General features: G+C 33.0%; 1 protein-coding gene and 1 long non-coding RNA gene across 2 annotated transcripts; one reads left to right on the forward strand and one right to left on the reverse strand.

The window, feature by feature from the left end:
- Nucleotides 1-8298: 8298 nt before the first annotated feature.
- LOC123658798 (E3 ubiquitin-protein ligase RNF126-B) lies at nt 8299-15260 on the reverse strand. The gene is made up of 7 exons (XM_045594102.1): nt 15060-15260; nt 13874-14038; nt 13240-13295; nt 12702-12907; nt 12018-12179; nt 11292-11522; nt 8299-8715 (listed from the first exon to the last, which is right to left on the reverse strand). Exons 1-7 carry the CDS (start codon nt 15141-15143, stop codon nt 8465-8467), a joined length of 1155 nt encoding a protein of 384 aa, XP_045450058.1. The 5' UTR covers nt 15144-15260; the 3' UTR covers nt 8299-8464.
- Nucleotides 14813-15202, forward strand: LOC123658799. The gene is made up of 2 exons (XR_006743934.1): nt 14813-14948; nt 15066-15202. It is a non-coding gene; the product is annotated as an uncharacterized LOC123658799 (long non-coding RNA).
- Nucleotides 15261-17090: the final 1830 nt, after the last annotated feature.

Below are 17090 nucleotides of genomic sequence, written 5' to 3' on the forward strand. Positions count from 1 at the left end.
AACTTCATCTACTTGTACTCATAAGCACTCATACTTGTACTCATAAGCACACATGTACTCCTGTATTTCTCGCAAAGATCAAGATCAGGGACAACTCTCTTTGTGAATGTGCGATCGACGAAGGTACAAAAGAGCATATCTTTTTCTGTTGAACAAGGAATCGTTCTTCTCTCTATAACCTACTTGCCCCGTCTATTACACGTCCTTGTAATTTTAAATCTATTTTATCGTATGTACATACACCTTTTATTGATATTTTATGTTTATATATGTCAACTAACAACATTAAATTGTAATGTGATCAGTGCCGGATTAGCCACGTAGCAAGAGTAGCAAATGCTACGGGCCCCGCGAATTGGGGGGCCCCGCGCTCCAACGCCTGTCTGAACGTAATTAAAAATATATCAATTTAGATAGGAGCGTAAAATATCTCGCATGCCTTAAACGCGAAGCGTTTATTATATATTTCGTTCCAAGTCCAGTCGACAAGTTCAAAATGGTCGAAAATAGAGATAGTGCTCTTAAAATTATGCTCATTGAATCCGGAATGACATCTAGAAAAATGTTCTAAAAGCGTGTATTAGCACATAAAAAATGCAAAGTTATAAACAATTAAACAAAGGAAAAATGGCCTTTCGTTTTTTGTCAATATTTCATAAACTATTAAAATTTAAGAAATTTCAAAAAAAGATTCTGAAAGAAGAGGAAATTTTTAATAAAAAAATGATATGCTGATGAATGATGATGCTAATGATACCTTACATACTGATAGCAGCACCACCTACCGGGTCCAATTGAGATAAAAACTACCATATCTTCCAAGTCAGACAAAATTACAGATGCTTACAAAACTTGATGTAAAATTGGTTCAGAAGTTCTGCCATCTGGACCAGTGGAAAGATTTGTTCTTGGACATGGAAGGTCATACTGCTGAGCAACTCACTCAAAGTTTACTAAATTTTACTATGGGTTGTCTGAAAGAAATGGTTAATTAGCCATAAGTCCGCCCATTATACTTCACTGTCTGTAACTATCTTTATGCTTTGTTTGTAATATAATTGTGGTGTACAATAAAGTATAAAATAAAATAAATAAATTTCTTAAGTGAGAGTGGCATTGACATCAAAGATTGTCGTGAGAAAAGCTACGATAATGCCAGCAACATGAGTGGGAAATCGGCTTACAAGCCCGAATTAAAGAAATAAATAAGTACGCAGAATACATTCCCTGTCTTGTGCATTCATTAAATTTGGTTGCTAAGTGCACTGCAGACTGCTGTACAAAAGCATTACTTTTCTTTGATTTCATTGAAAACATCTATACATTTTTTTCTGCTTCTACCTATCGATGGGGTCGTCTTACGAACGCAACTTTAAAAATTTCGATTTTGAAACGGTTATCGGACACTAGGTGATCAGCCCGAGCTGATGCTACGAAGGCACTTTTGTTTGGTTTTATCACTACTAAGAAACTTTTGGAAGACATTTTCAATAACGTTGATCAATAAGCGGAGTGCCGTAATAAAGCTTACGGACTAGTTTCAACGATGTATAAGTTAGAAACGGGAATAATGACAATTATGTGGAACGGAATCCTAGAATGCTTGCAAGCGATTAGTGCTTCGCTGCATTCGTCTGATCAAGACCTTAATACGGGATACGCCCTTTATGAATCATTATATGGCTACGTTCAAGCAATGCTATCCACTTTTTCAGATATTGAGGCAAGAGCCAAAGGTCTGACCAACTGTGAAGAATACCAGCAACAGACGTCAAGACGAATCAAGTGGCATCAGCGGCTCTACTACACTCGACAACTTTGTTGAAAATCAAACATCTGGACAACGTTTCGAATTTAATGTGTTTATTGTCATTATTGATAACGTACTGTCTGCTTTAACGAAACGTATGAAAGCATATCATAAAATTGCTAGTGATTTTGAAGTATTTCGACAGCTAAAATCTCTTACAACAGAAGAAATTTTGGAAAAATCCCCAAGTATGGTCAGTGCTTACGAAGATGATTTGGAGAACAGCCTAGGCGGTGAATTAGTGCAGTTTGCTGAAATGCTGAAAACAGATGTGGCTAATGTTATTGACAGCAAGAAACAGGAGCCTCTGGAACAGCAATTTTATAAACTTTTATTAAATAATTCTTTAGAATCGTGTTTTCCAAACTTTTGAGAAGAGCCTTGCGCATTTACTTATCTCTCATGATCACTAACTACAGTGGCGAACGTTCTTTTTCAACATTAAAACATATTAAAAATGAATCAAGGAACACTATGGGCTAAGAACGTCTTAATCATCTCACTTTGTTGAATATAGAGCACGATTTGCTTAAAGAAGTCGATATTGAAAGTGTTATCTCTAAATTTGCCCATATTAAATCCAGAAAAGTTTATTTGTAGCAGTTTTGTTTTACTTAATACCCTAAAATTGAGAAACTAAAGCAAAATAAGGGCCCCTTGACAGAATTTGCTACAGGCCCCGCGCTGGCTTAATCCGGCACTGAATATGATGTCCATCTAATAAATTAACAATTTTGTGTTTGTGTTTGTTTTAGGTAATTCAACAGTGAAAGCCTGTCATTATTAACATCGTATAAATATTTAACACTTGTACTCTCATGACACCAATATTCTTAGCAGAGCATTTACCCTAAACATAAAACCATAGACTCACTCTGACATTGGCAAATCCTCACGGAAGCCATTATACAAGAAGAAGAAGACGACGGTAGCGCAACTAGTGGCTGAAAAATGAACTATTCATTCTATAATTATATACAAGTTTTTAGGGACAGGCGGGCTAATGCTTTAGTATGTAGCGATCGTTCTCCTTCTCTCCAAGCTCCGTGGATTTATCTCTAAAAGTACTTGTCAGATCTCAATTCAATTGAAATGGGACCACATGACAAGCGCCACTTTTTGGTTAAAACAAGAATCACCGAAATCTGTTCCACCCAGCAAAAAGTTCTAAAGTAACACGCATAAAAAATACTGAAATTATTATTTTTATTAACCTCCTCCTTATTTTAGGTCGGTTAAAAAACGTTAACTAGGCAGTTAGCATCGATTGAATATCAGAAAGAATAAATAATTAAACACAAACGTTAAACACTTATCTTTTATTTCGAAATATTTAAATTTAACGTAATTTACACTTCCATATACAAATTAAATTTGATCTTTATACAATCTGTCCCACTCTACGCGCATCCGAAGGACGCGTCAAATCCTAGCGCAACACTACATACAATACTTTGTATATATAAAACGCAAACGGTTATCAGTCGAATGTGTCCTACAACGCTTTACGTTCTTGACAAGTGTGGCCTCGACACACACGAATTTTAAACTGTTAGTGGCAATCGCATCATCCCTCCAAGTTCACAATATTAGAGATTATGATATTATTGTTATCGCTATGACTATTTAATTGTTTATTAGCAACACTAATTAGACATTATTTACAATTATTTTATCGAACTCCAATAAGTTAACGACGAAAATATCACCAAATACTCTATCTAAGATTCCCAAACAGGTACAAAAGCGTGGTGTGTACTAAAATACATTTTCAAATTTTATCCCTACATTAAATCATTAAGACTTCAGTCTTTGGTGTCGTGTATTCGTTAGATTTAAAATTTGAAATGCACATTGTAAATGTCCTACCAGACGACAATTTAAGAAACGTTTCTATATTTAGATAACGATTGGTTTTCTTAATTTTAGGATCCGTCAGCAAAACGAGTTTTTTTTTTTAACAAAGGAACAGCATTAATCAAGAATTCTTAATTTTATGGCATGAACATTAATTAATTACAATGCTCAAAACAGGTGTGAGCAAGTAAAAGTGGAGTAAAAATTATTTCATATCTCAAACTGCAACTAGATTGTAACCACTTCATTTTAACTTTCTGATTACTAATACAATTGTTATCGATTACAAATTCCTAATGTTCAAATTCATACAAAAAAAAAAACATTATAACCGAAAATCAAAGACATCAAACACATCGACGAAAATCTTGTCTCATTAGTTTTGATATATTACAACTTTCAAATAAATAAGGGTACTCGGGCGACACGTGAACATTTTGTTACTGGTAGGGCATTCCTCGATCAAAATACATATCATTTACAATATAGGAACTATCGTTAGAACTATTACCGCATTTTGTGAACTGAAACTACTTATAACTTGACATCTTCGTAAGCGAATTCTAGGACTACGAACTGTGATTACATGTTTCCTTATAATTAAATTTAAATATTGTAAGTTACAGTAGTGGATCTACATACTTATCTGATATACACAGTTATCAATTTCCATATCATATAACCTGTAAATATATACTAGACATGTGTAAGGCAAAAAATATTTTAACACTTCATGTAACATTACCATCAAGTACTACAACGTTATTCAATACTCGACCAAACTGAACATTTCAAATCATCCCAAACATTACACTTATTGTCAATCTAACGTGTATACGTATCGGCAGGGATCTTGAGGATCGCTTTGCTCATAGCGCATGAATCGCAAATATTTTAATTTGTGATACATGCACGATGCCTACGGCACGACGTTTTTTAGGGTTCCGTAAGGCAAAAAGGGAACCCTTATAGGATCACTTTGTTATTCGTCTTGGAGGTATCAAGCTGAAATTCATATCAAATACACAAGTCTACTGTTCCTTGGAGCTGTGAAAAAATAAAATTTCTAAACCAACGATCAATAGATACAGCCGTTATGCTGCAAATCTTCGACACTCGTAAGGGAATCAAAACCTACAAGGGTATTTCCCGTGAACTCAGAATCTTGAAATTCGGTACGAAGCAACGTCTTATAGCACAGATAAAGAAAAACTGCGAAAAGCATAAATTATTAGTAACATCATAAAATAAAAATATTTTTAATAATTTTGTTTGTACGGAACCCTCGGTGCGCGGGTCCGGCTTTTGTGTATGAGAGGAAAGTTATTGTATCAAACGTTAAAAAGAATAAGACTGAAAGAAAATAGACTTGTTTAATACAAAAAAAAAAAAAAAAAAATGCAAGGAAAAGAAACGAATTACAAAAGGCGCACGAGTGACAGTTTTGACGCAATGTGTTACTGCCATCATTGTACTAATACGTACTTATACCATCAAAACTCAAAACCCTTTACTAAGCAGGTCAAAAGTCACTTCTCAAGATCCGTGCCGATAACTTTAAAATCTGACATCATTCCTATTGCACATCTTAATCAATATCATGCGTACTGTTGTATTTTACATGACTCTCGCACTGTTTGTTGTTTGGGTCTCCGAGCTCTTATCGAACTGTCACCACAAGAAGACGAAATTCGTGAAACTATTTGTCTGAGTGACACCTTAAAAGCCATAAAACAAACAGTAACATTATTTCAAGAAGATGAGGGTCATAAGCGAGTAACTAAAGTACAATCTGTTTCTAGTATCTCAACATTTCTAGAAATTTAAAACCAAACCGACAGATATTTGATTACAACAAAAACATAACAAGTGATAAGGAAACTATTTATTGTCCTGTTACACCATTCAATGGGATATTTCGTTAGTGTTGCATTATACTGAGGTTTTGGTTTTGTGATAAGACTCAAAATTCGACAGTTAGAGATGTTATGATAATATATTTTATAATGCTACATTAATTGATTTTACACGTAAAGTTTTGAGTGATGTTGTAACGCAACACAACTTTGAAAAATTCTCTTTTCCACATGTCTAACATGAAACCTACGATATATTTATAGCCTTACCATCACGTCTATGATTATTTATTTTATACAAAATATGGAATCAAATAAGAAATATTACAAACGTAAAAGTTTAAAGAAAAAAATAATGTTTGTTTTATACTAAATAATAGATTAGTAATTGTTACTATTTCAAAATTAAAAGTATATATAATAAAATAAATGTCTTATAATGATATAAGTAGCAGACGTAATATGTAAGCAATGTAACTTAATGCTTGTGTTATAGATAACAGCTGACATAGCTATTTTTTTTTTTGATAAATATACACAGAAGTAACATAAATAAATTCAAATTTAATATAAATAATTACACTCAGATTTAGGCGGGGATCGAACCCACAATCCCCAGAGCAGAAAGCAGGGCTACTAGAAACTCCGACGGGCTTTAGTTGTAATATTACATACAGCGACTTCTTTTCTTCATAAAATTTATGAAATAAATATGTTTTACCATAGCATTCATGACAAAGATTATTAAAATAAGTATAGAAATACCTCAAATTGACACATTGTGATTAAATAGCTCATTTATATATAAGCTAAATTTGTTTCAATTTAACATAATTAATTATTTTAAAATATACACTTATTCAAATGTAAGAATGTCTTGATAATCATTTTACAAATCTAACCGTTTGTTGTTTATATAGAAACAATCTTAAATAAGATTTAAAGTATAATACAATAAATAAAGCAAAAAAAAGAATGACAAAGAATTATGTATGTATGTATTATTATGCATAATTGTTTTGCATACATATTAATTGTGGACACTAATACTACACATTTGTTTGCTAAATAAATTGTGTAACTTAAGAATAAAATGGACGCAAGAGAAGATCAAAATATTATGTCATCAAAATGTTTAACTAAAAATTTTCACAGATTATCAGTTTTTTTCCAAAGAAATAAACTACACAAAGTGGATCATAAGTCAATGTATAAAATATATCAATAAAATATCACATAAACATACATACATTGTAATATGTACTAGTACACATATTGTGAGATAAAGAAGCGTATATTACATTTTTATTAGATTACAATAGGTTTTTATGTAACTGTTCATTATTAAAGTCAGGAAGTGTGTGACCAAACCTTATATTTAAAATATTTACAACATTTACAAAATACAAAAGCAAGAAGTTATACTCAGGATCAATCAATCGTTAGAAGATATCATATAGGACAAATTTAAAATCTACTCAAGTTTTGTAATTTAAAAAATAAATTAAAAATAATTTTCAACAAAGCATTTAATGATACAAGTTTTTAAGCTAATACACACCTCTATATGAAATAAAATATGTTATCTAACTTCAACAAGTCGGTTTCAGACGGAACTTTTCAACGATAGACCACATCCACACACCCAAACAGATTATTGAGAAGTATAACGAATGCAATAAAACACTGTATGTATCTTTTGTAGATTATGCAAAGGCATTCGATTGGATTAGTCATACGGCAATATGGGAGAGCTTAGGAAGGCAAGGTATACCTGAAACATATATTAACATTATTAAAAATATATATACAAACAGTAAAGCAAAAATCCAATTGGTAGCTTTGGGCAAAGAATTCCGAATCAAACGAGGAGTTAGACAGGGAGACCCAATGTCACCAAAGAACCGGCTGAAAACCATTCAGCAGTTTTAGAGAATAGCTTTCGCAAGGAAATAAACAAGAGGATTGCTAATGGGTGGAAAAGTTACTAATCTCGCAAGGAATTGTAAAAATCTAAAGACTGCACAATATGGCATCTAAAAGAATAGTATTCAATGCTTGTATTCTTCCATGCATCACCTACGGCTGCAAAACATGGTCTCTTACAAAATACCATAGAGACAAACTAGGAAAGTGTCAGAGAGGTATGGAAAGAAACATAGCAGGAACAAGAAGGAAAGATAGAATTAGCAATGTGCAATTAAGAGCAAAAACCAAATCAACCGATGTCCTGGAAAAAATAGAGCTCCAATAATGGGGATGTACCGGCCATATGTTGAGATCTATACAAGAAAAGTGGAACCAAATTACAATGAATTGGTATCTAAGAGATGGCAAGAGATGTCGAAGACATCAGCATATGCGCTAGGAAGATGAGTTGAAACTTACTGGGGGATCCGAATGGAGGAGAGTTGATCAAGACAGGAAGAAATGGAAAAGGAAACTACTGGAGGAGGCCTTTGCCAAAAGGCACACTGAGTTGAGAGACATCCTATAGCCAGACGAATCAAACAATACAGTTACAACGATTAATGTCACCCAGTTTAGAATGCTAAATAAATAAATAAAAAATTAAATGTTATCTAACTAAACTGAACAGATGAACATGAAATTCTTATCTATAAATCTATTGCAATTTCAATGAACCAGAACATAAAATAAACTTCACAAAAACAGCATAAGTAAATAAATATGTTACAATACGACTATGTTATAATTATTATATATGTTATAATATATAATTTACAGTGTTGCAGTACAAATAAAAGTCACACAACTCCCATACTGTGTATATTTAAAACAACAAATACACTTTTAATAACTAATGCAATGGCCGTCTCTATATGAAGGAGTATATCACTGTCACCTTTAAAGTCTCACTAACTGAGCTCATGACACCAGTTACACTCCAGCACTGAACTATCGAGTGTCCATTGGAGTTTTAGTCGTAATCTATATCTGTATTGTATTGCATGTCTCTGTCGTTTGAATTAAGAGACGACGTTGAGTTATTAGAAGCAGCGGAATTTGTGGATCTCGTCTGTGGGGCCCAGATGCCTCCAGTGGTCACTGAGGATGCAGGCGATGACCCTGACGTGCTAGTATTGAGAGAATCCCAAGTATGTGTTTGTGATGGAAACCGCCTAATAACAGAGAGTGGTCCTGTTGCACGACGAATTACTACTCTAGGAGCTGGAAAGAGATTTGTTTCATTTTTATTATTAATTCTATAAATGACTAATACTTTAAACAAATAATAAATAGAGTGTGCTTTAGAGCACACAACTGAAGTAAAACTTCTTTAGCTCCATCTAACTAATATCTCGTCCGATCACACTTTCGTAACGATCTCATTGCGCATTTACCAGCTAACTCCCCAAGTCAAACATGCATAAGAAATTTTACCAAATAAAAATTTAGTCTTTATAAGTTGAAACTGATATAAGCTGTTGCTAAATGTTATATGTATATATATAATATTAATAATGTTATATTATTTGTATGTATACAAATAGTAAATTGTACTGTAAAATTTCAAATATCAGTAGTTACATCAGAAACAATAATTTGATTCTTTTCATTTTGTTCTAGACTAATAAGTCTTGGTAACGATGTAGGCATCAAGTGACCTATAATACCAAGGACATAGGAAATCAGTGGTATTTAGCACATCAGCAACACAAATGGGCAACAGAACTTGCATAATATATTATTAGACTAGAAAATGTGTACCTAATATATGTACATTATCTACATTGGGATCAAGTTAAATATGTGATAGTGGAATGATGCACCTTAGCATTAAGGTGTAGCTACTCATAATGTCTACCACACTGATGGCTGGTAAAACTCGAATGAGTTTCTTTGACATCTTTGTGATCTTTGTCCTTTTTATATTATATTTTTTAACCGACTTCCAAAAAAGGAGGAGGTTCTCAATTCGACTGTATGTTTTTTTTTTCTTTTTTTTTATGTTTGTTACATCAGAACTTTTGACTGGGTGGAGCGATTTCGACAAATTTTCTTTTAATCGAAAGGTGGTGTGTGCCAATTGGTCCCATTTAAATTTATTTGAGATCTAACAACTACTTTTCGAACTATATCTAATAATGCGTTTTTACTTGACGCTTTTTTCGTCGACCTACGTTGTATTATACCTCATAACTTTTTACTGGGTGTACCGATTTTGATAATTCTTTTTTTGTTGGAAAGAAGATATCCCTAGTTTAGTACCATGATAAGGAAACTAGGATCTAATGATGGGATCCTAGAGAAATCGAGGCAAACTCTTGAAAATCCGCAATAACTTTTTACTGGGTGTACCGATTTTAATAATTTTTAATTTAATCGAAAGCTGGTGTTTATCATGTGGCCATATATAAATTTTATTGAGATCTGATAAATACTTTTTGAGTAATCTTGGATAACGCGTAGTTACTTGACTATTGTTTCGTCGACCTACGTTGTATTACTCGTCGATGTAATTGAAGTCGGTTTTTTTTTTCGTTTGCGAGCAAACACAATTATTACTTGACGCTTTTTTCGTCGACCTACGTTGTATTATACCACATAACTTTCTACTGGATGTACCGATTTTGATCATTCTTTTTTTGTTGGAAAGGAGATATCCCTAGTTTAGTACCATGATAAGAAAACCAGGATTTGATGATGGGATCCCAGAGAAATCGAGGGAAACTCTTGAAAATCCGCAATAACTTTTTACTGGGTGTACCGATTTTAATAATTTTTAATTTAATCGAAAGCTGGTGTTTATCATGTGGCCATATATAAATTTTATTGAGATCTGATAAATACTTTTTGAGTAATCTTGGATAACGCGTAGTTACTTGACTATTGTTTCGTCGACCTACGTTGTATTACTCGTCGATGTAATTGAAGTCGGTTTTTTTTTTCGTTTGCGAGCAAACACAATTATTACTTGACGCTTTTTTCGTCGACCTACGTTGTATTATACCACATAACTTTCTACTGGATGTACCGATTTTGATCATTCTTTTTTTGTTGGAAAGGAGATATCCCTAGTTTAGTACCATGATAAGAAAACCAGGATTTGATGATGGGATCCCAGAGAAATCGAGGGAAACTCTTGAAAATCCGCAATAACTTTTTACTGGGTGTACCGATTTTGATAATTCTTTTTTTGTTGGAAAGAAGATATTCCTAGTTTAGTACTGTGATAAGGAAACCAGGATCTGATGATGGGATCCTAGAGAAATCGAGGGAAACTCTTGAAAATCCGCAATAACTTTCTACTGGATGTACCGATTTTGATAATTCTTTTTTTGTTGGAAAAGAGATATCCCCAGTTTAGTACCACGATAAGAAAACCATCATTACAGCCTATCACAGTCCACTGCTGGACATAGGCCTCCACAAGTTTACGCCAAAAATAGCGTGAACTCATGTGTTTTGCCCATAGTCACCACGCTGGGCAGGCGGGTTGGTGACCGCAGGGCTGGCTTTGTCGCACCGAAGACGCTGCTGCCCGTCTTCGACCTGTGTATTGCAAAGCCAGCAGTTGGATGGTTATCCCGCCATCGGTCGGCTTTATAAGTTCCAAGGTGGTAGCGGAACTGTGTTATCCCTTAGTCGCCTCTTACGATACCCACGCGTAGTTACTTGACTATTTTTTCGTCGATCTACGTTGTATTACTCGTCGATGTAATTGAAGTCGGTTTTTTTTCGTTTGCGAGCAAACACAATTATTCTTTTATGTCTTAATAAATATTTTTAAAAAAAGATCTCACCTAATCGTATCTGAGCCTCGGTAATGGTGTTTGTATTTGGCATTGCATTCGCTGTGGTGTTAGGGTTAGGAGCAGGATTACTAGGGTTCTCAGGCGCTGGGGGCGCATTCGGGTCTGGTTGTGGTAATAACGATCTCCGGCAGATGGGACAAGTAGCGTGTAGCTGCAGCCATGGTGTGATGCATGACTGGTGGAATACATGCTCGCACTCCAGCCGAGACGTTGTCTCACCTGAAGTATTAAAAGATCAGTATTTATAAATAATTAAAAACATATAAATTTAAGAATATCACAGCAACAGATAGCTTGTGTTGCTTTTGACTAACAGCAATCCACAAAGCAAGTTTTAATATAATCAGTGCAGATAGATTTTTTGAAATATCTCTAACATAAACACACGCGATCTGTTTCTTAGGTAAGCAACTTGATGTTTGTTATAGGTAACACCCGGCTAATATAGCTACATTTTTTTTTAATATAAATACATACAAATGATATATGAACATCATATAAAACTATCTTGTTTATTCATTCATACTTTTATTTTAAGAATACAAAAATTTGATGTACCTGGTTTCGAAAATAAATAGTTTATTATTATTTAACCACATAACAAGTTTTAAGACAATCAGTTCAGTACAATTTGTCAAAAAAAAGTAAGAAAAAAACTGGGATATTACATAGGATACTAGGATACAGGATTAGTACAACAGGACTAAGTCATACCTAGCTGAAAGTTCTCCCAGCACACTGAACATGCTGTATTAGCAGCTGCTTGTTCTTCTGTGACTTGTTCAGTAGGTATCGCTGCGAGATGATCACGTGGCAAGGGAGGTGGCCCCGAATGTTCTAATTGACCTAGCAGTTGCGTCACTACTGCATCCAGACCTGGAATGTGAGAACATTGCTGTTTGATTGACATCTTATGTCCACTTCCCAATATTATATAGTGCTGTTAACTTCAAATTTTCTCATAAAATTTTACTCAATATAAATGTGATAGAATGGATAATCAATTTTCATATTTTCAGCACTGCAGGTAAACAGTAACAGTAAAAAAGATTACAATGCATGGTAAAACTGTAAAATGTCCTAAAAATGGTATTTATTAAAAGAATTTAAACATAATTTATTTATTTATTTATTCTTAATGTACACCAAAATACAAACACATATAAAGAAAGATACAATACAAGATGTACAAAGGAGATCTTGTCGCTAAATAGTGATTTCTTCCAGATAACCTTTGGGTACTGGACATGATACAGTAGCAGCCATTAGAAGTGTGCACATATTAAGGAGGAAACATCAATAAGAAATAATGTTAAACAAATTGTTTACATGTTTAATATTAAATAATTTAATTGCATATTATGTTTGTTTAATAATAAAAGCAAGACAGAATCTCACCTTCACCCCCAAACACGTAATCGCCTGGTGTTCCAACTAATACAAACGGTGCTCCAGCTGTCATAGCCCCCGCTGGTGGCCGTCCGCCGCTAACCATCCAGAGCAATTCGTCCATAACAGTCGGTCGCCTCGGGTTTGTGCCGTTACCAGTGTTGCCTGTACCAGAAGCTGAACTGTTGGTTGAACCAGTTCCAGTTCCTGTACCACTAGAATATTTCATTAAAAATATAAATTATAATAATAAACACTTAACACTCAATGACCTTACTACTAAACAGTACCATAGTAGGTGTTAAAGTTTTTTAACTTTTGTGGTCACTATAAACACTTTTACTGTAATTAATCTTATCTCAATCATCAAAATGACTTTTGAAAGGGAAAGACTGTCGCCAAAATATGGAGACTCAAAATGACAATTGTGGTAAGTCACCCTAAATGTGAGTGTTGATAATGGGTTTAGCTGTAAGGGGACACTGAAAGATCATGTCTTACTTGTATGTTTGGGCTATTCATCTTATTTAAATGTTCAAAAACTTACCGTATTCGACCCCCAGACATCAAAAAAGCTAAATCATTCAACATCGGTGGAGTGCTCTGAAAATTAAAATTAATAAACAATTAGTGAATAATAAACAATTAGTGAAAGAAAACGAAAAAAATGTACCATTTTCTCAATCTATTATTATAAATACCTTAAAATTAAAAGGTACTGGTTCATCTATTAACTCGAATTGATAGGGGACAAAATTACAAACAAAACATTTATCTTTCTTTTTCATATACAACTATATAGCATATAGTTAACATAGTTCTATGATAAACAATGTAGATAAGAATACCAAATATGATTATAGCTATGTAACTTTGCATTAAACAATTATAATTATAATTATATATTTTTTCTCCTTTTCTATAAATAAAACAAGCCAATTTTACATCAATAAATAAAAAAAATCATCATCATCATCATGAGTTCAGCCTATAGCAGTCCACGGCTGGACAAAGGCCTCCTCACAAGTTCGTGCCAAAAATGCCATGAACTCATGTGTTTTGCCCATAGTCACCACACTGGGCAGGCAGGCAGGGTTGGTGGCTGGCTTTGTTGCACCGAAGACTCTGTTAAACTTAATCTTAGAAAGATATAGACGAAAACAATTTCATACTCTACGAACATCATTTGAATCATCCATATTGCTCATTTCATCTATGTTGCTCATGTCTTCTATATTACTCATGTCTGCATCACTGTAGTCATCTCCTCCAGACAATGCTATCCCTTCTGCTTCCCCCTCCAACTGCTCTATAAAGCCACCCTCGCAAAAGGGACATATGTATTCCTGGAATTTATTTATTATTATATAAGTTTAGTACAAAAAGGCATTGTGATCTTGATGAATGAGGGTGTGATGCAAAGCTACATCATTACTTACACTATATTGTGGAACAGAGAATTGTACCTTTTGGAAGTAGATACGACAAAAGACAATAAAAAAAAATCGTAATAAATTTAATAAAATAACTTCAATTGTAAAAAACAATTACCATATCAATAAGCACTGCAAAAGTTACTTATTGTAGTTATTATATATATGATTTAATGTAAAGTATACTAGCTTAATATAGACAGTGAAGCAAGAAATGTAAAAATTTAAATTTCCAGGTAGCAAAACCATGTAGACTTTCCGGTACAAATAAAGTAAGAAAATCTACGTTAAAATAACCCAATAGATAACGGGTAAAACTGACTGATTTCAATTTTTATATTACAGAGATGAAGATGTGGGTAAAAATTTTGATATTATAATATGCTTAAGTGGCGATTACTTATTAAGAAAATGAGTCATTCTAAAACAATTCAGCCAAGTTTTGAATGTTTAAAATAATGCCAAGATCAAATCAATCAATTTCATTAAATATTTTTTTTATATATTATTAATATTTAAAATTATTTAATTAAATTCGTATTTTTTAAGCATCTTATTTACATTGTTAAATGGAAATTTAATTTCTGATGTAATAACAAACATAGAAAAGAATACTAAAAGTAACTTATTTAGTTATATATTTTCAAAATCATGGTGTAAAATATTGCTATAGGTATTTTTTTTAGTCGGTACTGTAGTGTAAACCCTTTTATTTTTCATAAATGTCACGAACTTAGTGCGTATCACAATTTTACACCGGCTGCGCCAATAGAAACGCAGATTTTAATCATTAGTTACACGGTGATTTGGACTGGAATATAAGGTAATTTTTATCACATGACCTTGAGACTGATGATCAGGTCACGTAGATGGAAGAATATGCCAAACATAACGTACGGTATAAGAAATAATCAAAATACTTATTGATTTTTACCTGCAGAACACCTTGAAATTCTACGAGACACCTGTGGCAGAAGAAACGAATATTCCGTCTAGGCTCTACTATAGTATCGGCCATCCTTAATAAATATTTCACAGTTACACCAGTAAATACTAAATAAAATAAATTTCACTATAGAACTGCTTTTAATCAATGAACAAAAATTTATCATTCGCCATTTTTTAAGACATGGACAGTATCAACTTTTTTTACAGATAATAAAAGTATAAGAGATGTCTTTTATACCGATTAAATGAAAAGTCAACTATAATGTCGATTCAATATTCAACAGTTATAGTCGATTTGAGGTTTTATTTACTATCAAGAATGATGAATAATGCGAAAATTTTAACATATTCAACGTATTCTTATATATGCAAGATCAGAATTAGATTCTGATCATTCTGAAATCAGAATCAGATTCTGAAACTCGGAAACGGCTCCAACGATTTACATTAAAATTTAGTATACAGAAAGTTTAGCTAGGATTTAGGATGGCTAGGATTTATTTTTAGAAAACGTCTTAAAAACTACGTAATGGGAATCCTTCATCAAGGCATCTAATTTGTATCTAAGTATCTTTTTTTTTTTAAATAGGTCATATTTTTTGTTATCATATTATTATTAATATTATCTCTTTTATTCAATATATTTCTTTATGATTACATTTTTAAGCGTATTTATAAAAAAGACAAATAAAAATATTTAAAAATGTAAAAATAGTAGGCCTCCGGTGGCAGTTTGAGGCCCAAGCCGCCGGTAATTAAGGTTCCAGGCTGAGGAACCTCCTCACAATGCGGGAGGTTTAAAGCAACACTGCCTTTTGAATGCGATCCTTGATCTAACAGTCAAGCGATAATTTCTTAAGGTGTTGGTTGAAACTCTTCGCTAATAGACCATTAACCGATACAACAATAAGAACAATTATTGTTGAGTCTACATTCCACATGCTGGTAATCTCGTGTGCAAGGTATTTGTCCTTATTATTTTTCTTGAATATAATAATTATAAATATCGAAATACAATATGGCCTATCTTTCAAGTTGAATCAAATCGGTTAAGTAGTTTAGGAGTCCATCGCGGAAAAATACGTGACACGTAATTTGTATAGATATATAGATTATATTGTTATATAAGATAATATTGATTTTTATACCCTTTATTGTTTTCTGATGATAACTTGTCATCTTCAATTTCAATAAGATCAAAATCAAAATCAAAAACAGCTTTATTCAAATAGGCACCACTTTCGAATCGTCATTTTACAAATTAAAACTTTAAAAATCAATTATTATGTTTTTAGAGGCAAAGCTACCACCGATTCGGAATGTAGATTCTGCAGAGACGAATCGGCAAGAAACTCCGCAGTTACTCTTTTGAAAAATAATATACAAACTGTCTTTTAGTACAAAATTAGTAATATGTTGCATAAAATACAGTACCACAAGTCCACACATCTTCATCAATCAATCAAAACTTTAAATTTATGTTGAGACAATTCCAAAATCGTTTGTGGGATTTTATTAAACATGCGAATACCATGACCCAGACAGGAAACGTTTACTTTGCGCAGTCGGAAACTTGGAGTTACAATTTTGTTATTCCTACTCGCGTTTACAATGCGATTATTACTATTTATTTCAAAACAATGAATATTTTGGTGAATATACATAATATTGTTATAAATATACTGCGACGCAATTGTTAATATGTCTACCTTTTGGAAAACATCCCGTAGGGAGACTCGAGCTCCAAGACCGTAAATGCCGCAAATGTATCCCTAAGAAAACTGTAGTATCATTGACAATAAGCCTCTCGTTATTTATTATAAAATTATAATTTGAATGCTTAACATTAGGTAACGAAAACACAACGCACTTGGTTTTTTTGGCGTTCAAAACCAAGTTGTTTATTTTAAACCAATCTTGAATTCGCGACTCTTTGCGACTGTTGTTATGTTCACGTAATCATAATTAACTTTTTTCCTATCAACTTTAAATATTAGAGAATGTCATCTGCAAATAG

This window comes from Melitaea cinxia, chromosome 13, assembly GCF_905220565.1.
Source record: "Melitaea cinxia chromosome 13, ilMelCinx1.1, whole genome shotgun sequence".
NCBI classification, from domain to species: domain Eukaryota; kingdom Metazoa; phylum Arthropoda; class Insecta; order Lepidoptera; family Nymphalidae; genus Melitaea; species Melitaea cinxia.

Excerpts from the sequence above, each read along its gene's own strand:
- LOC123658798 (XM_045594102.1), bottom strand. The coding sequence starts at position 15,143 with ATGGCCGATACTATAGTAGAGCCTAGACGGAATATTCGTTTCTTCTGC. Across the intron at positions 12,908-13,239 it reads ATGTCTGGGGGTCGAATACG|TGGTACAGGAACTGGAACTG; the intron begins GTAAGTTTTTGA and ends GAAATATTCTAG. Across the intron at positions 12,180-12,701 it reads TTACGTGTTTGGGGGTGAAG|GTCTGGATGCAGTAGTGACG; the intron begins GTGAGATTCTGT and ends CTCACATTCCAG.